Here is a 22,890-nt window from a genome sequence, read left to right as displayed (position 1 = left end):
TCAGCACGGCTGTACCCGCATGGCTGAGCAGCACCAAGGCAAACCCCGCAGCACTGCTGTGCCTTTCCACATCCCCACCCCCCAATGTTGTACCTGGCAGAGGCAGCTCAGCACGAGACAAATGCAGCTGCTGTGTCTGATGCACCCATAAAATGCAGCATAAAGCTGCAGAACAAAGAGCGTGAAAGCACATAAAGGGACCCAGAAATGCCTCAGAGACACCAGGTAACCCCCTGCAGCACAGAACAAGGAGCCAAGAGACTGATAGAGCTGCTCCAAAACCTGCCATACAGAGAAGCACGTCCCATAGCATCACGGATGCCCCATCCCTGCAGGCATTCAAGGCCAGGCTGGATGTGGCACTGGGCAGCCTGAGCTGCTGGTTGGTGACCCTGCACACAGCAGGGGGTTGGAATTACATGAGCATTGTGGGCCTGTGCAACCCAGGCCATTCTAGGATTCTATTCTCCTCTGAGTGAGGTGTGGTGCTTCAGCCCAGCAAGCACTGCCAGCAATGCCTGACGCTGTTCTCCAAGGCAGCTTTGCCTCTCTCACAGCCCGTTTCCTTACCTTGGCCTTTGTTTCATGTGTTCCTGTACTGGCAGGTCGGGGTGAGACTCGTTTAGAGGTGGATGCAGGGCTGGAGGGAGGTTTCGGAGGGGTTGTGCTAGAGGAGGTGTGTCGGTGGGGAGGGATGGAGGCTCTATCGCATGGGGGGCTGGCAGTGGAAGGTGAGGATTTCTTACATATGGAAAGAAAATCAAATGGGAACAACAGAAACAAAATCAGTACGGGAGGGGAACAAAAGGGAAATGCGACATTGAAGAGGATTAGAAGGTGCAATGTGGAAGCAGGCGTGAGAAAGGCAATGGGGAGGTTCTGCTCTCTGCAGCACAGAGCTGAGTGAGGGCTGTGGGCCCCAACCAAACCAGGGCATGGGGAGATGAAAACAGAAACAAGGCTGAAGAATGGAGGGTAAATGGCAAGGATTCCTAAAGCAGGGCTTAGGAAGGAGCACGGGCAGGGATCACCTCTGCTTTTCCTCCTTTGCTTACCTTGGGTTTCTTGTCATCAGTTTCAGCCCCTTCCTTGTCTTTGCTATCAATACGAGCTGACAAACGGAAACACACAGTTACACTTTGTGGGATGGGTCAGTAAAGCTCGCAGCTGACAGTGCCTGCGCTACAGTAACATGCATGGTGAGCTGGTGCTACACCTTCCCTCCCTGCTTAGATCAAAGGCTGCTCTTAAAAAGGTGAGAAAATCCCCCATTTCTGGGCAAAACACAGCACAGATTCTTCCTGGGTTAACAGGTGCTTCTGTGCTGGAGCATCAGACACACACCAGGCCCGTGCAAGGCCATTTGCACTCAGTTCCAGCAGCACTTGTTCAGTTCAGCCCCCTCTGAGCTAAACGTGAGTCTGTCTGCTGAACAAAACCTATTTGGTTCTAACCATTAGATATACACACACTAAAACCAAAGGATGCCCCGACTGACCAGCATCAGGGAGCCCACAATCTGTCTTATATCTCTTGTCTGGTGTGTTAACTTTGCAAAGGCTTCCCTTCCCCATCCCTCCTGGCACAGCGCATCCCCTGCAGGGAGCCCAGAATCTGGGAGGAAAAGCTTCTCATCTTGTTTCCCACTGTTTGGAAACATCATGCAACCCACGCATGATGCCATTAATGCAGCACTGATCCCACCCCAACGGCCCCAGAGCTGCTGCAGAGGCTGCAAAGTGTTTCAGCCTTCGAAGGAAAAAGCCCAGAAATGGATTAATTAAAGACACTCCTTCTGTTGGATCAGAAACTGGGTGACCCCAGGCAAGGCATCCCCAGCCCACAGTTGGGTTTCAGGCTCCGATGACAGCGACAGCAAGCCATGCTGATGCCCTGCAGCACGTGTGCGAAGCTTTCTGATGCCTTGGATCCCTGGAAGCTGGGAAACGGCTCTTTCTTGGAGAAAGAAAAGGTCTAAGAGCTGCTCTACCAGCAGGGATGTTCGTGCTTTGAAGGGAGGATGAAAACCTTCACCATGGACAGCCAGAACTGAGACCTGCTGCACAAACAGCACCCAGGGCTCTGGGTGCTCACAGAGGAGGATTTCCAGCCCAGGAACACACACACACACACTGTTAGATGTGCCTGGGAGCCTTCGCACACACAGAACACCCTGCAGAACATCCAGCGCAGCCATTGCATCGGAGCATCCACAGATCCAGAGCTGGGATCAAAGCAAGATGCTGGGTAAGAGCTTCAGATGTGCTCTGCAAAGGACCAACGTGGGATCTTTCCCTTATGCTTTTTCCCTCCTCCCTCCTCTTTAGGGAAGCTGATACAAAGAGTTATTGGACAGCAGACACATGCAAACCAAGTGGCACGTGCCCTGCTGGGACAAGCAGCAGCGTGCTGGGTTAGCCCCGATCCAACATGCCACAACATCCATCTAGAATCTGTCTTCTCTGGGAAGCTGCCGGGTGTGAGTTAAAGAGCCCAAAGATCCAAAGGAATCTAAACTAAAAGAAAAAACAATAAAAAAGGAAAAAGAAAGAAAGCGTGATTCGGGAACACACCAGCACCATGCAAGGGATGCAAAACCAAAGCACGGGGATCTGGCAATGATGCCGGGACATCCAAGATTAAAGGAGGGAGAGGGGGAAGCAGCGGAGCTTCGTAGATCAGTTCAGAGCAATGGTCCAGGCCATGTCCCAAGCACCGCAATTCAGGAGGAGGCAGCAAGCTGATGTGCTGCTTCAAGCAGCCTCATGGTGAGCAATGGCACCAGCAAGGTGAGCTCCAGGCAGGCAAACGGTGCACACACCTTTCAGGAGAGGAACACGACTGACTGCTTTATCTGCAGCACTTGGCTTCTTCTTGGGCGTCCGGCACCCTCCTGCACCCAGCACTGCCTCTTCCACAGCAGCATCTCTGTCTTCCCTGCCATCCTTTAACCCATCGGGGGGTTTGGCTGCTTCCATTAAGGGTCCAGCATCCCCTCCTGCCCCTTCTGTTTGGGTCTCACAAGGCTCTGTTGAGGTGACATCTGTGTATGGTTCTTCCCCCTGCAGCTGCTGTCTCTCCTCTTGGTCTTCTGCTTTACGTGCTTCGGATTCAACAAGGAGAGCGTCCCTCTCTATGTCTCTGAGGACATCTCTGGACTTGCTTTCTCCTTCCTCTTTAAGAGCTTCTTTGGTTGTTTTGGGGCCTGGAGAAACGTGCTGTCCCACCAGGCCAAGCAAACCCTGCTGAGAAGCTTCATCCATATCACGGTCCTCATCTCTTTCCCATCTGCTGGTGTCCTCTTTTCGTGGGGTTCCAGTAGGAGTTGGCCCATCTGCAGTATGGGAGGCATCAGTGCCCCCTGCTCCTGCCAGCCCCGTGCTGCACACATCTCCCACCTCTGGATCCACACCGATGCCTTCTGTGCCCCCACGATCCCACAGCTCACGGCTGGCTTCATCTGCTCTGACATCCTGGTACATATCCAGGGGTATTGGGATCGTCACCTCGATCCTGGTGGGAGCTGCAGCCTTTGTTTCTTGTGGCAGAAGAGGCTCCCGAGGAACACCAGCTACCTGCTGCGTGGGCTGGCTGCCCCTTTGAACCACGTCTCCCACGTGCTCCTTAGGGCCAGGCTGCAGCTTTGGAGAGCTGGGCTCCCCTGGAGCTGAAGATGCAGAGTATGAAGCGTGGGCAAACAGTGAGTACAAGCACAGAGAGGTGGTCAATCACACAATGCAGAAGGGAAACAGGATTTGTACTATCAATAAGAGCTGCCCCATTCAGCAGACAAAGAATGGCTTCTTAAAGGAACTCTGACCTACATGGGAACTGGAAAGAGGGTCAGGCAATGGGGTGGGAAGGCCAGAGCACTGCCTGGACCCCATAGCAGAGGTGGCTGAAGGGTCCCCGTGTGCCACACCTGCACTGCCAGCTGGGTTGGCTTTAGAGGTATTCAGAAATCAGGAATACATCCAGCTTCCCATTCACCTCCAGATCATTTCTGGTTCTAACGAGCCCAGGGAGCAGCACTCCCCTATCTGCTCCCATATTGCCATGTCCTTAACAGCTGGGCAGAGCCCTGGTAGGAAGGACTGTAAGTAAACCACGGCTGTAACTATGCAGCCACAGCAGTTCTGGACTGTGTGCCCACTCAGCCTAATTAGTTCCAGCACTTGCTGCCATCGTTTGGGCAGAGGGGAAAGAGTGACATTTAAAACCCAAAACATACGATCACACAGACACGGGTCTGTTTTTGTTTTAGGGTAAAAGAGGCAATTCATTTCCCCATATCTGACAGCTGAAAGATCCCAGGCCAAGGCAGAAAACCCTCCTTAGAGATCTGGGGAGAAACAGCAGCTGGAAGCAGACTGGAAAAGACAGACAGCAGGGATAACTCGCTCCATCCTGCTAACAACCTTGGTTTCCCTTTTAGCAGCATCACTGTTTCGAATGCAGAAGAGCTGCTAGCCTGAGAACCACCATCAAGTGCTTTATGTTCATTGCATGGAGCAGCGTGTGTAACTGTGCTGCGTGTGTGAAAAGCAAAGACCTCAATTCACTCTGAGCTGAGAAAGCAAAGAGCTGCGTGCTTCCTGCAAAGACAGGGATGACTGTAAGCAACAGTCATGAGGAGGAGAGACTCTGCACAAGCAGCCTGAGGAACCCGAACAGAAAACCACCTTACTAAATGGGCTTTTAATTGCCCTTATAACTAACACACTGTCACTTGCAAACGTGAGCAAAACAGCTGTGTTAAAATGACTGCCCGCCCTGCCTGGCTTTGTCAGACACTCCTGGAGACTGGGATGCAAAGAGAGCCCACCCTAAATGAGACACGGGATGTAGAGTCAGATCATTCACTCGTTCTATGTGGGACACGCAGGGTCCCAAAGTGACCCTGTGCAACATTGAGCAGCACCTCCTGGCAAACTGCACCATCCTGGCTCTGTTTATGACCTTCTGTAGCCTGAAGGATGCTCTGTTTTGCCAGCGGACAAAGAAGCATCAGCTTCAGCCACCTGAGAGAGAAAACTGAGGAATGAAGAGCTGCCTGAAATGAGCGTGTTGGGACATTCAAGGTGTGTGTGACCCTCCTGCCAGCAACAGGGAGAGCTGTACAACCACCCACGGGGTGCAAAGCAGTTGCATCATAAAAGAAAACTCCCCCCATCCCACCCCCCCAGGAGCAGCAAGCAGACCCCAGTGACAGAAGCCTGACCAACCTTGAGCAGAATCTCCTGCAGCGTGGTCCTCCAGGCTGGGGGTGGCTCCTATTCCTGCCTCTTCAGCTGGTCCCAGTTCAGAGGGAGAATGGAAAAACACCATTAGTAACACGGGAATTAAGTTGAAGCTTCTGGAGAACGTTTTTACCTCCTTGCTGATTCTGCCCATCACGGCTGTGTTAAGAGCAGGGCAGTATCAGAAAGGCAATCAAGCTGTGTTAACGACATCTAATGATATCAGATGGATCCAACAGTTGCCGTACCAACGTGTTTCACCAAGAGGCAAGTTAGCACAAGCTCCTTTGGACGGACATGCAGAAACCTGAGCACTGAGCAGGGAAACCTGTGCATTTATATTTCCTCTTCTAGCCCTGCCAAGCTGGCAGCACTCACTGTTGTGTCTTACCTGAGCTCTATCTCATCCGTGTCTTCTCTCCAGCTTACTGTAATGGGCTCCTCCTGGGCTATATGCTGCCAGCTAACCTGGGCGTGCAACAAACCCAGTGCTTCGGGAACACAGGCAGAGCTTGTGTTAGTGCTTGGCTGCTGGCAGAAGCCCGTTGCTACCACCCTGCCTTGCTCAGAACCTGCCTGATGCTTCCAGGAAAAGCCAGCAGCCACCACACAGGGACCACATGCTCCTCATTCACAGGAGGAGCTCCTGCCCTGCTCTGCACAGCAATGCTGCACATCAGTCCCTTCTTACTCCTGCAAAAAGCAGGCCCGGGTGCAGAGGTTCTGAATGAACCACTTGGCTTCCTCTGCACCATCTCCAAACCACGCTGGCAGCCCAAGAAGTGCTGCCGTGGTCTGGTTTCCACCTGCCTCTCCAAAGACAACCGTGTGGGCTGAGAGAGAGCGCCCGTGAGAGAAGCAAAAAGACCCTGCGGGGCTGCCAGCAGAGCTGCAGAGATGGGCAGGCTCTGCAGGAAAGCACTTTGCCTGGAGGTGTGAGGCAAAGCAACCGAGGAGAGAAAGACCGTCAGATGAGGAGCTGAGAAAGAGAGAAGAAAAAGTTGCGAGCGTCCCCAAGGTTGGGGAAAGCAAGAGGAAAGCTGCAAGCAAGGAATTATATCTGCAGGATGTGGAGAAGAAGGAAGCAAGCATGAGGAGCAAAGCACGCCTGCAAAAGGTTTTGCAGCATTATTGCTAAGCACTAACCAGTCCAGCTCTCTGCTCTATCTGTATCAAGAGATGAAGCTGCACCTCGGGCTCCCTCACCTGTGGTTCCTTCTGGGATCTCCCCGTGCTGATCCTCTTGGTCTCCTTCCTCTACTAAAGGTGCTGTGGCATCTGAAAAACAATGCAGCTTTCACATAGCCAGCGAATGGCAAAACCCTGGGGAGGCCAGGATGCTCCCGAAGGTCATTCTGCTCAGAGAAGCACCCATCTCCCTCCCTTGAGCCAGTGCTTGTGAAGGGAGACAAGCAAGCAGGACACAGCAAAGCTGGTCCCTTGTGGGACGTGGTGAGCTGCCCCCTCTGCCACACAAAGCACACATCTCTCATGTAGCTGCTCTGCATGGGATCGCTGTCAGCCTACACCTCCAGCAGAGCAGGGCTGGAACTGCTCAGTATCTCCATCCTTTGGAAGTTCGGATACATTTTGCAAGCTAATGCCTTTACCTGAAGTCTCCAAGAGGCAGATAGTTGGGATTAAAGCAGCCAGAGAAACAGTGCTGTTAATTCAAACAATGGACGAGGCTCTACATGACTTCTGCATTAGATTTCTTCCAGCGGAGCGGCACAGAAATGCCCTATTCTGACCCAAGTGGCTTCTGCATCAACTCAAAGCTGCACATATAGACTGTTCTATCAGTCCATCTCATCAGTCCAGCACAAATCATGCTGTACGAATGAACACGTGAACAAGGAGGGAACACAGAAAGAGCATCAACTAACTCTGACAGGGAACTCAGAGCAGGATGGGCTGGCAGGATTTTGATGGTACACAGTGATGCAACCCTCTGAACCTGCAGGCAAGGTGGGATTGCTGCACTGAGCTAATGGGACCCTGCGGTCACCGTGTGAGAGAAGGAAACAACCTGCAAGAGACTTACTGAGCTCCAAGCAACGCTTCACACTCTCCATCCTCAGACCTTCCAACCCACTCTCCACCTTTAAAGCCAACTCTGTCATTCTGCAGAGTGAAAGCCTCACTCGTGATGAGGCCAATGAAGAGCTCTCATCCAAGAGCCACCAATGCTGCTCCTGGGGAACCCCAGCAGAACGTGGCACGGGTCTCCTGGCAAGGTTTAGCACAACCCCATCCATCACGGTTTCAAAGCAGTAAGTCAATGAGCTCCCACCTTCTGTAGTTGGGGTGCTCTTAGCGTCAGAAGTTTCAGAAACAGGCTCATCCGATCCATCATCGACTGGAATCTGAAGGGGATAGCCTGGAAAACAAATACTTACAACAGGTCCTTGGCTACAGGTTACAAACCTCTAATGGCCCAGATCCACTGCAACAAGTGGAGAGTATAAAACACCTGGACTGATAAGCAAGCAAAGCGTGAAAATGCCAACCAAAAGCATCGGTGCCATCGCCAAAAAGAACAAGCAGAAGCCAAAAGAAAAACCCAGGGAACCACACAGCAGAGAATGGCAGAAGCAGGAAAGGAGATCTCAGCAATGTAAGCAGGAAAGATGTACATCTGAGTCCCTGTTGTCCCCTCTGCCACTTGGAGAGCCATCAGACTCCCTCCCAGAGCTGCTACTGAATGCTTCCATGGTGTGTGAATCCTCATCACTGCAAACCAGCAAGTCTTTGTGCATGATGTACAATGCAAGGCTTGGTCCAAAGTCATCTTTTGGAAGAGCGCAGCAAAAAGCACAAGTCTCCTCTTTGCGAGGAGAACAACTAAATGAAATAATACAATGAGAGCTGGAGAAAATGACCCGGAAAAGACTGAAACTAATACAAGTGAAATCCCTGTGATGTGCAAAGGTGAGGCTACGAGCTGAGGGAAGCTATCAGCCTGAAATGCATTACACGACCCATGATGAATGGATGCCATGGATGCTCTCCTCGGCTGAGATAACCCATTGGTTTGACGGAAGCTGCGTCCAAAGCCCTTCAAGAAAACAAAATCAAGATGATGTTTACATGAAACACAGCCAAGAGTGAAGTCCCACCACGTTTGCTGGGGCTGTGTGGGTTGCCAAGCTCAGCTGTGCAGCGTGGTGGGATGAGAAAGGCCAGGCTTCTGGAGAAATGCAGGTCCGATATATGGGACTAAAGAGCCTCATATGGCACCCAGAACTCTCCGCTCAGCCCTGTGCAGGTGAGAAAAGCAGGCAGCAAGCAGCATCCTCGAGCTGTGTCTCAAAACAAAAGCAGTGCTGTGTTTTAATAGCAAACTGAGGAGTGAACACAAAAAGCATACGCGTGCCAAGCTGCAGCGCTAAGATCAGAACTGCTCGAGACAGTGTGGGATCTGTGCTCTGCTAAACAACCACATCAGACAGCAGCATTCTCCTTCATTCAGGAGCATCAGAGCACCCTGTGTGCCACCCAATGCTTACTGCCTGCAGCCAGCTGGTGTGCAGGAGCCTTCCATACACATACACACAGCCCATCTCCTCCTGGCTGCCCCCAGGGCTCTGCTCCCCCTGCATGGGTCACTCTTGTCCTCTATCTCCTCCTGGATGTGCTCACCTGAAGGGACGTGCTGCCTCTCCTGGTCCTCCACGATGGTGACATCCTGGTGTGGTTCTGCCATCTTGCAGCCAAGTTACCTGAAGGAGGAAACAAAAGCAATCAGGTATCAGGCACAGCCTGAAGCCTTGTTGGTGTGCTCCATGTAACCACCTCAGCCCCGTCCCAGGAGCATCCTCTGGCAAGCAACGAGCCAACAGCTGCAGGCTGCCTCTTCAGCAAGAAGGGAGCTGCTTTGTCTGCTTTCCTTGATCTGCTTTGTCTGCTTTCCTTGAGACCCCAAATCACATCACAGTGTGCAGGGATGCTCAGGATACACGCTGCCTATTGGGTTTCACATAGCTGTGCTCAAACACTCCCCGGAGCATCCAGTGCCCCCACATTCACCAGGAGCACATTTCACCTGCACTCATTGAGCAGAGGGCAATGCAAAGTGCTAACACAGCAAACCAGGACCAAAGAGGGCTTTCCAAAGTGCTAAAGGAAGCGAACCCAACAACAAACACAAGCTGCAGGCACCGTGCCTGCCCTTCTTCTCCATGCTGATTGGACAGACATGGATTTTAGTTGACTTCCTAATAGCTGATGTAATTACAGCCACCGGCAGTGATTAATAACAGGCTAATAGTGTAATCGTGTGCTTGCCATGACCGTCAGGAGCAAATGGATGCAGCAGTGAGGCTCAGGTCACCGCAAGCAAGGAAACAAACTCATGTGGTTTTGTTTGCTGGCAATAAATTAACAGGATATATGGAACCGAGCAAGAGAAGCTCACATGCCAGTAAGCAGAGCTCCTGCCCAGCTTGTTTCAGCCTTAGGAAGATAACTGTACAATTTCACTACTGCCTTTAACAGCCACAAAGCTTGGATAGAACTGCACCAAGGACGGGTGAGAAAGGACTCCTGGCTCCACATCCAGCTCACATTCCCAGCCTGGGGCTCATCTGCCCGTTCTGTGCACAGCATTCAGCTCAGCTCAGTCTCCTCCAAGCTCAGCATTTAAGCATCTGTGCAGCCCTGGCACGGCAGCAGCCAGCAGTGATTCAGCAAAGGCCGCGGAGCCGCCTGCCTGCAGTGCTGGCTCTTACTCTGCTCGCTGCTGGTTTCTGACACCAGGAAACGTTGGGCTGGTTCTTAGGGAACCCGTCGCTCTCTCTGAGCACTGCAAAAAAGCCTTTAATGCTGTTCTGCTCACAGCTGGGCACAGGCAGCCCTGCTCCCATTGAGCTCCATGCATGGCTGGAGCTGAAGGAGCGGGGATGGGCTGGGGAGGATACAGCCATTAATTTTTCAGAGATGAGAGAAGAGCTGCCCGTTGGGTTACAAGGAAAAAGGCATCAACTAAAGCCACAAAGAGCCAAGGATTAAAGCACCCAGATACCCCCTGAGAGCTGCAGGACACACATCTGTTTGGACAGAGGGACTTTGGGGAGCAGCAGCATCTCCCAGTGGGGCTGGACGGCCTCGTGCTGCGCCTGCAAGGCAGCAGGATGGAAAGAGGTTCTCCTTGCAAGGGCTGAGATGGACAAGCATTACAACAGGGCTGATGAAGCTCCAACACAACAGAGAGGTAAATAAATGACACCAAGCAGTCCAGAGGGTGAGGCCAAGAGAGCCAGCAGCACCATTATCTCTTAGCTGCAAAGCTCTCCCAGCTGGGTTGGAAGTACACAGGCCGTATCATCATGCAGTCATATTCACCACTATAAAGGCGTTTTCTGCCTCTCTGATGGATGCTGGAGTCCATTCTCCCCCACATCAGCTAAAAGCAGACTCAGAACATGAGGGGGATGCACACAATTGTGGCACAGATCCGTCCTGCTGCAACCAGGAAGCAAAACCAAAAGGCTCATCCACAAAGCACTTCTTAATCTGGATAGGGGGGGTGGTCTGTGGTCTGCAAACTGCACATCTATGAGTTACAAACAACATCTCAGATGACAACCCTTCTGCTTCTCAAGTGGAGGAGGAGGAAATCCCTCCCGTGAAGGGGAAAAGATGTTCCAAACCCCTGTAGTAACAGCCCTGCCTCGAGGCAATGGTTTGGGAATGAGAAACTCAACAAGGAGAGCTGCAGAGATCAACGTCAGCAGGGCACCGTGCAGGAGATAACGCACACAGCCCTCCCGAGAGCCTTATCCCCTTCCAGCAGGACTATCCCCACCAAACAGGGGCCCTATCTAAGCAGCAACAGCCCACCGTGGTGTTAACAGCCCCTCTGGCCCCATTAACAGCCCCTCTGGCCCCATTAACAGCCCCTCCGGCCCAATGCTTCCCATGGGGGCACAGATATCCGAGCTCAGCCCACCAGCACCATTAACTCCATACACACAACCCAGTCAGTTCCCTCAGCCTAAAGCCTAAAAGGAATGAGTTTAACCACGACCATCTCACCTTCTCAATGTGCATCTCAATGGCATTTCATGGCTCAGCCTGAGCCAGCACAGTCCCTGCTTTAAGGTCCCTTCCAACCCGCCCATTCTGCCCCATTCATTCTATGCAATATTTACGGTCAGAGCACACCAAAGCCTTGTTTTTCTCTCATCCAGCAGCACATTTTCTCACTTGGTGCCCTCTAAGAATCAAACCCAGAGCCAAAGCCAGCAGGATCTGATGCCAAAGTCCCTGCAGGGCCACCAGCAGCATCAGGATGTATCAGCACCCAGCACAATGAGGGCACTGCACAGCCCTCATCCTGCTGCTGATGTGGCCAAACACCTTCAAGCCACACGCTGTGCCCTCCAGCTGGGAAGGCTGAGGTCCCAAACGAAGCCTGGCAGCCCAAACAATCCATGCTTTGGTGTGAGGTTTCCCCGCAATGACAGGTAAATAAAAACAGGGTTGAAAACAACGTACCCTATTGATAGCAGCCTGGTGGCTGAGAGGAGGAAAGCAGATGCTGGGGACCACACAGCTGTGCCTCGGTGGCACTCAGCCTTCTGTCCTGTGTGACAGATGACATCACAAAGGAGCACCAAAACCCTTCTGGTGCCAGGGGCTGAGCTGTGCTGCATGCTGTGTGCAGCCCCCCACCCCCAACCCCAAGCAGCACAGCACCAGCTCACCCTGCCAGCTCTGCATGGATTCAGGGCTGTTCCCCACAGCTCCTGGGAACTGATGCTTCCATTCACATGGGTTAAAAATCCCCATATAAAGCACGGACTGACAGACCTGCTGGCAGATGGAGGCTGTTAAGGGCCACACATTGGGAGGACAACAGAGGGAGCAGGCATTTCTGCAATGCTTGGAGAGATGCAGGCTGCGTTTGCATGCTCTGGTGCACAACCCAAGCAAGCACAAGGGGAGCAGCTGCATCCAACTCCTTCTGCTCAGCTCCTTCCTTCTCCATTATTTCACCTGCAAGGGTGGCTTGTGTTACTTGAAAGCTCAACAAACGTGAGCCAGCCAAGTGTTACCTCTGACAGGTGATCAAACACAAACAGGTTGGGGTGGGGTTGTTGTTGTTTTTTTTGTCCCCATTTGAATGACTCAATTAACACAGAGTGAAATAACAGCAGCTTGAAAGGCTCTTCATAATTCATAAGCAGCTTCCTTTTCATCTCCTTTGTGCACTTAGCTCTTCCAAGGAGCTGACAGATGAAGGAATACGGGCAGTGATCTCATCAACTGCAAGCAAAGCCTGATACGGAGCGAGATGAGAAATCACAGCAAGGCAGGGGGCCAGGAAACTTCCTTCATGTTCAAAGGCAAACTCAGAAGGAGCTGCAAGAGGAATCCTTTCAGAAATGCATTCTTCTTCGTCGTTGCTCACCTGTAACCTGTGTGCTATTGAGGCCTGCAACACCTTTCCTGGGTTACCAAGACCAGGCAATGAATGCTCCACACTGACAGCTCTGGAAAGGAGATGGGGATTCTTTACAAGCAGCATTAAAAAGGAATAGCAAAGTTAGGTCTGGAAACACAGGAGCTCAAGGAACGGTCAGTTAAATACCCCTTACAAACCCAACCTCTCCCAGCTCAGAGCACTGCATGCCCTCACCAGCTGGCTCAGGTCGCCAGGGCGTGCTTGCTGGGAGAGAAAAGCCAAGGGATGCTCACGTGCTGGCACGTTCCTCAGCATTGCTGAGAATTAAACTAACAGAATTTGCCATCCCAAATCAGCTTAAGGGCTGGCTCAGCAGCTGCCTCCTCACTGGGTGGCAATTAGGAGGGCAGATTATCCGGGCCCACCCTGAGCAGTGAGAGCAGCCGGTCCCGGGGGACAGCAATGGTTCTGTCTGCCCCAACAGCACTGCCCTGCAAACTGCAACCTGCTGGGAGCCATGAGCAGCGTTTGCATTGCAGGACCATTAAGCCTAAACCTTGCATCGATTGCCTCACCCCAAAACCCCGCACCTGAGGGCCAACCCGCTGCTACTGCTGCCACCCTTCCCTCATCTTTCACCCCATCCTACCTTTCTCCTTCTGTCTGATCCAGCTGACCAAGCAGAATGCAACACCCTGCAGCACCGCCGTCCCTTCCTCTGTGCACACCCAGGAGCACAGCACAGCACAGCACAGCGAGCTGCTGGAGCTGCAGAGCTCCCCGTTCTGCACCACGATGCAAAGCTCAGGCCGTCCCCAAACCCACTGACTTTAGCCAGATTAAAGCTCCGATCAGAGGGGCTTACACAGCAGCAAAAAAGGAAGCAAGAGTAGTTTTAGAGCTTGCCCTATCTGCTTCATGAAGTGGAGGAAGGGAAGCCTCTTTAGCAGAGATTTACTGGGCTACCTTTGGATTTCTTCCCAGCCCCCCGCTAGACTATCTTGCCTTTGTGCCTTTCAGAGCTATGAGATGGTCTACGGGCAGATAAACTCTTCCTCCACCAAAATCCTTTCTTGGGAAGCCTTTAAGCAGTTGAACATGTAGAGCGGATCAAAGAGAAGGCAGAAGATCTTATTTACCAGCTAATTCTCTTTGACTCTTCCCATCCCCGCACAGCCCACCCTGCTGGAAATCAGAGCATCTCCTGTGCAGGGTTCAAGGTGGGAACAAAGAACAACAGCAGCTCCAAACTTCCCCTGCATTGCCTTTCTGAGGCCCTGCTATGGGCAGAGGTTTGCTTTGAAGGGCTGCACGTGGAAGGTGAGCAAAGGAAGCCTTCACATGAGCCCACATGCAGGAGGGGTTGGTACTTCAGACATCAGGTGTTTTGTCACCATGATCGTATGTGTGTCACCACACGCTGTGCCACTGTGTGTGACAATCATGCTGAGCCCACCTCAGTGTGGTCCTGGATTGCTTTCCAGCTATGGGAGAAAAGAAACACCAGGCTGTGCATGGATGGGGACAGGGAGAACAGGAAAGAGCAGCTCTATGAATAAAGACGGTCATTGGCACAGCAGCATTCTGCCTCCATCAATAGCCCCCATTGCACCAGCGGGCAAATCACACCGTGGGGAGGAAGAAAACACTTTTCTGCACTGCCTGAAGGAAAACAAGCCATACATCCAGCCAGCCAACCATCCTTCCAGCCAGCCATCCAGCCAGCCATCCCTTAACTGGTGGCTGCTGCACGCTGCTCCATTGCTCACACAGAGCAATTATAATGCAGCTCCCGAGACAAGCAGTCATGTAAGATCCCCTCCACGCTGCAGTCCTGGCAGGGCTCATCTGCTCGGGGATGTTTGCAATCTGCCACAAGCAGGACGGTTAGCACAGCCACTGCTTTCTCACGGTTATCACCATTCTCCTCCTTAATACGAGGTTAGAAGCAAACTGACAGCATTTATTTCATGCGCCAGCAAGCACCACGACACATCGCAGGGCACAGAACAGACCACGGCTCACTCCCTTCTTCCTGCACATGGGAGGGAACTGAGCAGAGCTGGAACACAAGCCAGCCCATCCAAGAGGTGATGCACACCCCCAGGCTCTCTGGGTTAAGGTGTTTCTGGCCACTGAGCAAACAGCTCTGCTCCCACCTCCATACGAGCTCTCCTTAAGCATCGTCTCCATCTTAGTGCTTTGCAGCACAGCCACGTGCTGTAGGACCCAGCAGAGACGACTGCTCTGCTAATTTGGTTTCTGTAGTGGCACACACACGCAGCAGCATCCATTTGCTGCACCGCAGCCACAGGCTTGGCGAGATGTCTGAAGCCTGGTGCAGGATGGAGTAGAGCCCCGAGCCATCCACGCAGCACGCAGACCATCAGCATGCACTGCACTGAGGAGCTCGTGCTGAACGTTCTGCATTTAAATGGGAAAAAAGAGTTCGACAGTAAGAAGGGAAACCAGGAATCCCCACAGCACTCAGCCACCTCCCTTCCTTTCTCTGCTGCAATGCAACAGGCTGCCTTTGCAGGAGCCCCACGCTGCACTGTGCAGGAGCTGCTCACACCAGCTGGCCTCAGAGCCAGCAGGGAGCACCCCTGCATGGCAGCTCCATTCTGCTGCCCTGCTGTATACCCAGTGGCACTGTGTTTGGTGCTGGGCTGCAGCAATGCTGACCCAGAGCACAGGAGACCAATGCACGGCCAGAAGCCCCATAGCTGAATGAGACAGAGCTCTGCTCACTCCCGTCAATGGGTTTGGAGCTCTGGATACACACAGCTGCCTTCCACCTTAGTCAGGTGCACACCTCAGCAACACAAGTCTTGTGGCATTGCTGCCGTGGATCGTGCATCATCTCACCCCAGAGATGCAAAGAGAAGCATTGGAGCAGCACCAGCTGCACCCTGAGCCCCAGCCCCTTCCTGCAGAGGCACAAGGAATGTGTTTGTCACTTACTTTGATCTCAAGCCCTTTCTCTCCCTTTGATTTCACAGCACTGACAGAACAGCCTATGCAGGAGATCTCTGAACATTCAAAGCTGCCACCGTAATGAAGATACTCAACACAAAAGATGCTCTGTGACGCGGCTCCAGCCTGTCAGTGTGAGTGATGCTTGTCAGAGCAGAGCCAGGAAGGCACCACGGACACGCACTGTAGGAGATTTTCTCAGGGCAAAGGAAACATTCAAAGGATCTTTTGGGGCCGGGTCTTCGTTTCTGAAGTTATTTTGAGCTGTTTCAACACATGGCTGGAAATTAAAACGATGACAGCAGCTCCATCTGCTCCAACTACTGCCACGGCACCACGGCTGGCATTGCTCTAACAGGGACAGAAAGCCCATCCGAGGGAAGAAGCCATAGAGAGCTTCCCTGGGAGCTCTGCTGTACAGCTGCAAGGATCCATGATGCTGATGCGGCTCCCAGCTGGAAGGGGGGGCAGAGATGAGGCTGGGAGGGTTTGGGGGCTGTTTGGTTTTGCCATGGTGAGGAGCTCCGGGCAAACAAGCAGCTGACACACGCAGCAACACCCAGCCTGCCCAGAAAGCCACAGGTTTCCTTGGCTGTGGTCTCTACACGCTCCTGTGGCTCACATCTCCACCCCACTGCCAGCCACTCGACACTCAAACCTTTGGCCCCATAACATCCAGTTCCAGCATCCCAAAGAGAACTGCACCACTATAAATAAAGAAACAAAGCCATGCAGCCTTCAAGCATTGGTATCTTACCCTGAAAAGAAAGAAACTCAACAGCTCTCAGCCTTCCCAGGCTCTCCAAGGGCTCATCCTCACCCCGACAACCAACATCCTGCCTTGCCTCCATTCCAAGTTGAGGAATTCAGGCTCAAACTTCCCCATCCACCTGTTAAAAATAAACCCCTCCTAGGTTTTATCCCCTCTAAATGCAGCACTGCTGTCACACGTCTGATATGTATGAAGGACAGGCTGCTCCGGAGCCTCACTTCTTGCCTAAAATAATATTGCTCCTGGTCTCGGGTTACGGGGGATCCATTCATGCTCTGTAAGGTCACAGCCCGTCTCTGATCACCAACACAAAGGCTGGAAGGAACGAGGCTGCCTTTATTGCAGCATATGAGCACAGCCAGCATCAGAACAGGCTCTGGCCACACCTAGAGCCACCAGCAGTGCTCCGTCATGCCTTACCAAGGCAGGGAGCAGCTGGAAGATGCTGGTCCTGCTCTCAGACCATGCAGCAGCAAGGCAAAGCCACTGCAACCCCATCCATCACACCCAGGCTGCTCCAGGCTGCTTTTCATCCAAGCACCAATGCTGCTACAGCCACAGCACTAAATAACCCCATTAAGAACTCCAAACAAGCACCAAGAGGCTCCTGGATGCTGACAGAGCACACAGAACCAGGAGTCAAAAACCCCCTCCATGAGCAAGAATAACCAAGGAAATACATCCCGGAGCCAAGCAGGGACCTCAGACAACCATGACAATAAACCCTATTATTAGGCACAATAAAAGCACTGACATATTTGGGAGATTAAGCATTAAGAAGTGCTTTCACATTACACAGTATTCATAATTCCCTTCCTCTCTTAGCCTGGAGGGGAGGAAGGAGGTAATTCATGAGGGAAAAGGCAAAATGCATGCAAAGCAGGCTGCAAAGCATTCACCCAACAAGGGTGCACTGACAACAGCTCAGCAGTGCTGCACATGCAGCTCCTGAGGCAGCAACCCCTGCATCCCAGCACAGCACAGCAGGGCTCTGCACATGAGATCTGAAACAGGACAGGAAAGATGGATGGGGAAGAAGGCAATGGGACGGCTCTGCCCTTGGATAAAGCCCAGCCCTGGGCTCACTCACACCACGTGCAGTTGTGTGACGCAGCTGTGCCATCCAGCTCCAGCACAGCCCTCACCCACAAAGGTAACCGAGTCCCTGCAGCTCTCATCCCACCCTGTGCAGGATCTGCAGATGGAGGGTAATAAAACACTCAGCGCTTTGCACACGAGGTGTGTCAGCACTGAGAATGGAACCTGAGCTCTACCTGCAGCTCTGCATCATTTTCTTTACATCTGACACACCACAGCAAGGTCCGTTTGCAGACAAAAGGGGTTTTCTTCATAGCAAAGGCTCCTCAGGAAGGTGCATTCGAATGAAAGAAGGAGCAGAGCTGCTTGTGGAGCACAGAGCCATTGTCAGCTGCAGAAGTGCATCCCCAGCACTTCATTGCACTGAAGGCAGCGCTGTAAAAGCAGACCTCCGGGCCAGCATGAACACACACGGTGCTGATTCAAGGCTTACAGGAGAGATGTGAGCAGCTCGAGGAATCTCACTTTGCAGCAGGGGACTTCAGCACTGATGAAATCCAAGCAGGCAATTCCAGGCACACAGCCCAGGCCAGGAGCCACGCAGCAATGGGCTCCCCAGCACTGAGCAGAGCCTCAAGGCACACGCATTAACCCCAAGCCATCAACACGGGTGGTTCTGTCACCCTCTGCTAAAGGCTGAAGCTCTTCCATGAGCAGCAGAGCTGAATGCAGCACCCCACTGCCCCTTCAGAGCACACCTCTGGCTGCAGCCCCACAGCACAGCGGGCGGCTCTCAGACTCATCCAACTTGCAAAGGAAACCCATTCAAGCCCAAAGGCACAAACTAACATCTCTTCCAGCCTCCGGAGTGAACCACGGATGTTTCCTGCAGGCACTCGCAATGAGAAGCAGCCCACAGCCAGCAGATGCTCCCATCCACCAAACCTTAAGGCTGTCTGCTTTGGGATGGAGGGCTGCATGGGGCAGCAGTGCAGGTCAGTGAGGACACAGCAGGGCGCTGAGTGGGATCCCATAGCTCCCAACCAGCACTGCTGGGAGATGAACGGGGACATCCCCGCATTGCTCTGCATGGATTAGCAACCCAGCTCCTGTTACTGTTGCAGCTTCCTCCTTTCTTTTCTGTCTCCGCAGGCAGGCAGGGCCCTGCCAGCAACCAGCATGTTCTGGTACTGCAGGGCTGTGCCTGCAAACCCCAGGGACGATGCCAGCCTGCCTTGAGCCCAAACACCACGGTTAAGCTGAAGGGGGGAGGAGGAACTGCTGGAAGGGCAGAAAAACCTAGAAAGCCATTTAGATGGCATCGCACTGCAATTAAGAGATCCACTGGGAGCTGCTGCCTTACTCTCCCAGGACATCAGCAGCCCTTCTGGCAGCAGGGAAGGTGCTGAGCTCAGTGCTCAGTGCTCAGCTCAGTGCTCCCAGTCACACAAGGCTGAGCAAACTGGGAAATACTGGGAGCTGGGCAGCTGCCAGCGCCCTGATTCTTTCTCCACCAATTCATCAAGTGTCAGAGTGCTGGTGGGTTGCTACAAAGAAATCAGCAGCTCTCCCAACAGCCAAGCCTCAGCGGCTCATAGGGTTGGCAGAATACCCTCATCCTGCTCAACAGAACCCAAAGCTTTGAGCTTCACGATAGTATTGCTATTGGGAAACAAGGGAACAGCCATCCCAGGCACCTCCCTGCTCCAATTATCAGCACGCTGCAAATCCAATGGATGCAGATAAAAGGCTGAACACTGCACTGTGAGGGTCTCCAGCAGTGATGCCAGGCACACACCCAAGCACAGGGATGCAGCTGGAAGCATTGGGGTGGTTTGGTACCCCCCCCCCGGACACAAAACAAGGCTGAGGTACCACATCCAAAGCATTGGAAACGTGGCTTTCTGCTCTCATTCCTGGCTGGACAGACCCCAAACTGGAGAGGATGAGGATGCAACAGACACGGTCAAACAGAGGGTGCTGTGAAAGGAGGCAGAGGGGCAGCAGAGGGGCAGCAGAGGGGCAGCAGAGGGGCAGCAGAGGGGCAGCAGAGGGGCAGCAGAGGGGCAGCAGAGGGGCAGCAGAGGGGCAGCAGAGGGGCAGCAGAGGGGCAGCAGAGGGGCAGCAGAGGGGCAGCAGAGGGGCAGCAGAGGGGCAGCAGAGGGGCAGCAGAGGGGCAGCAGAGGGGCAGCAGGCACCACCTTCCAGCTGCATCAGGTGTCCCTAAGTGCATCCAGCATCAGCATGGGAAAGGCAGCAGCTGTGCCACATCCCCTTCATCTCCATCCTGGGAGGATGCTCTCCCAGACAACAGAGCACAGCCCTGCTTCCCTGTGGCTTTTAGGAAGGAAAATGAGGGAAGCTGCAGCATTGATGCCCAGGACAGCAAAAAAGACCTTTGCTCGTCCCACCTGGGTGCTGCTGGAACTGAGGTTTGTTCAGCACAGGAAGCATGGAAGGGAGCAGTAAGGCTCCACAGGAGGAAACAAGGCAGGGGAGGAAGCCCAAATGAGCAGCGTAATGCCTTAAAGCAGTACTTTAAAGGGTGAGTAATGAGGGAGGGACAAAAGCCCATACTACTGCTTTGCACGTGCAGATCCAAGCCCGTACTCCAAGCTTGCAGCCCCAACAGCGCATTTATCACCTGCATCCCCTCCTGGGGAGCTCCCAGAGGGGCAACACAGAGATGCTGTTTGCTTCTGCCTTCATCCCAGCTGATGAAGGAGAACAAAAGTCCCCATCTGACCCGCAGTGCCACCCGCCCTGCTGGCACAGCTCACAGCCCATCTCTGCATGGGATGGCACTATTGCAACCAGTGCAGCTGGAAGCTGCTGCTGCTGAGCATTGAGAGCAGGGCTGGACCAGCAGCTCCCAGGGAGGAGCAGCCTTCATTTACAGCCTTGCACTTTCACTCATTAACACGGGCAGATCTGATTTAGCCCCGGGTTTCCCAGCCTGCTCATCCCACTGCGTGACACGACAGACCCACAGCACCGGAGGTCTTTCATTTGCAAGCTCTGCCTTCGAGACTCATCTGCCTTTAAGATCCAACCCCTGCAGCCTTATGGAGGATGGCCCCAAAGCACCAAGTTGGGGTTCAAAAAGCAAACCCCACCTGCACCTCCAGCCCCAAAAGCCTCCACTACGAGCCTTCACCTCCATGCGTACACAGAGGGAAGCAGGCAAGCATCCTTTGCACGCCATTGCTTAGGGCAGGGCAATGAGAAAACCCCAATGCTTTGAACCAGGTGTGAACGACCCCCCCATGTGCTGCAGGTGGGTCAGCCCACACCTTGCTGGCATAAAGCAGAAGCATCTCAAAGGCCAAAAAAGGGGGGTGTGGGGAGGTGGGGGGGGGGGAACAAAGCGTAACTGGGTTGGGTTATTTCTCCTTCCTAAAGGAAAGGCGTTTTTCATGCTGCGGGAAGGTGGGAGCGGTTCTGATGGAGCATAAAGGAGAAAATCCAACTGCAAAAGGAAACGCCTTCAGCATTGCGAATGGGAGATGGGGGGGGGGGGGGACGAACAGCCTTCGATGGGTGATAGAGAGCAGCCGGCGCCCATAGGATGGATGTGGGCGGGGACGGGACCCCCCCCCTCCAACGGGATGCAAAAAATGGCTCCGTTTTTCATTTTATGCCTTTTTCTCCCTTCATTTCAACGCAGCCCCCCCCCCCCCCCATTGCACAGAGCGGCTGCAGAAGATGGCAGTGGGGAAGGGGGGAGGGAGAAGGAGGAGGAGGCGCAGCCCCCCCCCCCCCCTTCGTGCCGCAGCCCCCGGCCCCACCTGCCGCCAAGAAAACGGCCAGAAACGGCCAAAAAACACCGAGACCCCCATAGGGACACAGCACTGCCCCCCCCCAACAACCGGCACCGCCTGTCACACCCCGCGCCGTTACCGGGGGGGGTTGGGGGGGGTCTCCAACGCCGCTTTAAGGTGATGCCGATCCCACCGCACCGCACGGATGGCGCAGCCCCCCCCCCCCATCCCAAGCCGTGCTCATCCCTTACCGAGCTGCCCCCCCCCCATCACACACGACCCCTACCTGCCGCTGCCTCGCTGTCCGCACCGGAGCCGCTCGGTGAAGTGACAGCGGCGGGGGGCGGGCCGGGAGGGGAGGGGGCGCGCGAGAGCTCCGGAACCTTCGCCGAGCCGGCGGGGGGGGGGGGGGGCTATGCGGTAGTACGCATGCGCCAAGCAGCCGGCGCGCTCCCCCCTTTCGGTCCCCGCGCGGCGCTGCCCGGCGAGTTGTGCGCATGCGCAGTGCTGGGCGGTGGGGGGGGGGTCTCTTTTGTCTGCGGGAGCGCGCGCGCGGCCCCGCCCAGTAGGGAGCGCTCGCGCGCTGCCCCCGCCGCCATTTTGTGTGGCTCTCCACAGCAGCCCCTTGGTGGGTAAGATCTACGGACCGAGCGGATCTCCTTCCCTCACAGCCCGCTCTGAGCTGGAGTTCCCACACATAAACCCTCTTAGGAAGGGCTGGGGTCACCCCAGGCCGGGCTGCCCCCTCAGCATCCCTGCATGTAGGCCGCACGCAGCCATGAAGGCTCTGCTGCACAGAGGCCTGCTGCACAGCAATGCAAGCAGCACCGAGCTGCAGACAACACCGAGATGGGAAGCAATGCTGATCTGCCACGGATAGGCTGGATCGATGGACTGAGGCAAGCTGTATGAGTTTCAATAGGGAGAAGTGTTGGTTCCTGCATTTTGGTCACAAAAACCCCAGGCAACCCTACAGGCTTGGCTGAAAGCTGCCTGATGGAAAGGGACCTTGGTGTGCTGATGGACACTGGGCTGAATGTGAGCCCAGGTGGCCAAGAAGGCCAATGGCATCATGGCTTGTACTGTGTGGAAAGCAGGGTTGGGCTCTTCTCACTGGTGACAGGACAAGGGGAAATGGCCTCAAGTTGCACCAGGGGAAGTTTAGGTTGGATATAAGGATAAACTTAACAGAAGGGGTTGTTAAGCACTGGGATGGGCTGCCCAGGGAGGTGGTGGAGTTCCCATCCCTGTGTGTGTTTACAAACCATCTGGATGTGCTGCTCAGGAGCATGGTTTAGCAGAGGGCTGTTAGTTAGGGTAGTATAGTTGGGTTGCGGTTGGACTCGATGATCTTTAAGGTCTTTTCCAACCTGAGCGATTCTATGACTCTACATCCCTCTAATTGGATTTAGTGGAGAAACTGCAGGAGGGATCTCCTGTTGGCCTTGGCTTCAGTTTGTTTGTTTTCTTCTTTCCAGGAAGCATTCTGCTGTAAATTGGGGCCACAAAGCCCCCCCTCCTCCCCCACCTCTGACAGGTTGTGGATGAGAAAACCCAGTGAGGATAAAAGCAGCAGCAATGTGGTGTGCAGCTCCACAGCTCTCCAAAGCAGCACAGACATGGGTTGGTTGGACATGGACGTCCTGGCTTGGAAGAAAGGTCTTCAGGTACCTCACAGCTTCACCGAGGCTCAGA

General features: G+C 53.8%; 1 protein-coding gene across 14 annotated transcripts in view; it reads right to left on the bottom strand.

The window, feature by feature from the left end:
* MAPT (microtubule associated protein tau) overlaps nt 1-21,657 on the bottom strand; it is a 33,621-nt gene extending 11,964 nt beyond the window's left edge. For 5 of the 14 annotated variants that reach the window (XM_072356855.1, XM_072356857.1, XM_072356863.1 and 2 more), the window contains exons 1-6: nt 21,482-21,608; nt 8,883-8,962; nt 7,534-7,620; nt 6,447-6,518; nt 5,226-5,291; nt 1,056-1,111 (exon numbers count right to left, since the gene is read on the bottom strand). In XM_072356855.1, coding sequence (XP_072212956.1) covers nt 1,056-1,111; nt 5,226-5,291; nt 6,447-6,518; nt 7,534-7,620; nt 8,883-8,946 — 345 coding nt within the window. In that variant the 5' untranslated portion in view covers nt 8,947-8,962; nt 21,482-21,608. Of the gene's footprint in view, nt 1-1,055; nt 1,112-5,225; nt 5,292-6,446; nt 6,519-7,533; nt 7,621-8,882; nt 8,963-21,481 lie in introns of all 14 variants that reach the window. The other 9 variants (XM_072356861.1, XM_072356865.1, XM_072356869.1 and 6 more) reach the window with 4 other exon arrangements.
* Between the last annotated feature and the right edge of the window lie 1,233 nt (nt 21,658-22,890).

This window comes from Excalfactoria chinensis, chromosome 24, assembly GCF_039878825.1.
Source record: "Excalfactoria chinensis isolate bCotChi1 chromosome 24, bCotChi1.hap2, whole genome shotgun sequence".
Lineage (NCBI taxonomy): Eukaryota > Metazoa > Chordata > Aves > Galliformes > Phasianidae > Excalfactoria > Excalfactoria chinensis.
The sequence above is the reverse complement of the archived record's forward strand: the minus strand, read 5'-3'. Positions and strand labels throughout refer to the sequence as shown.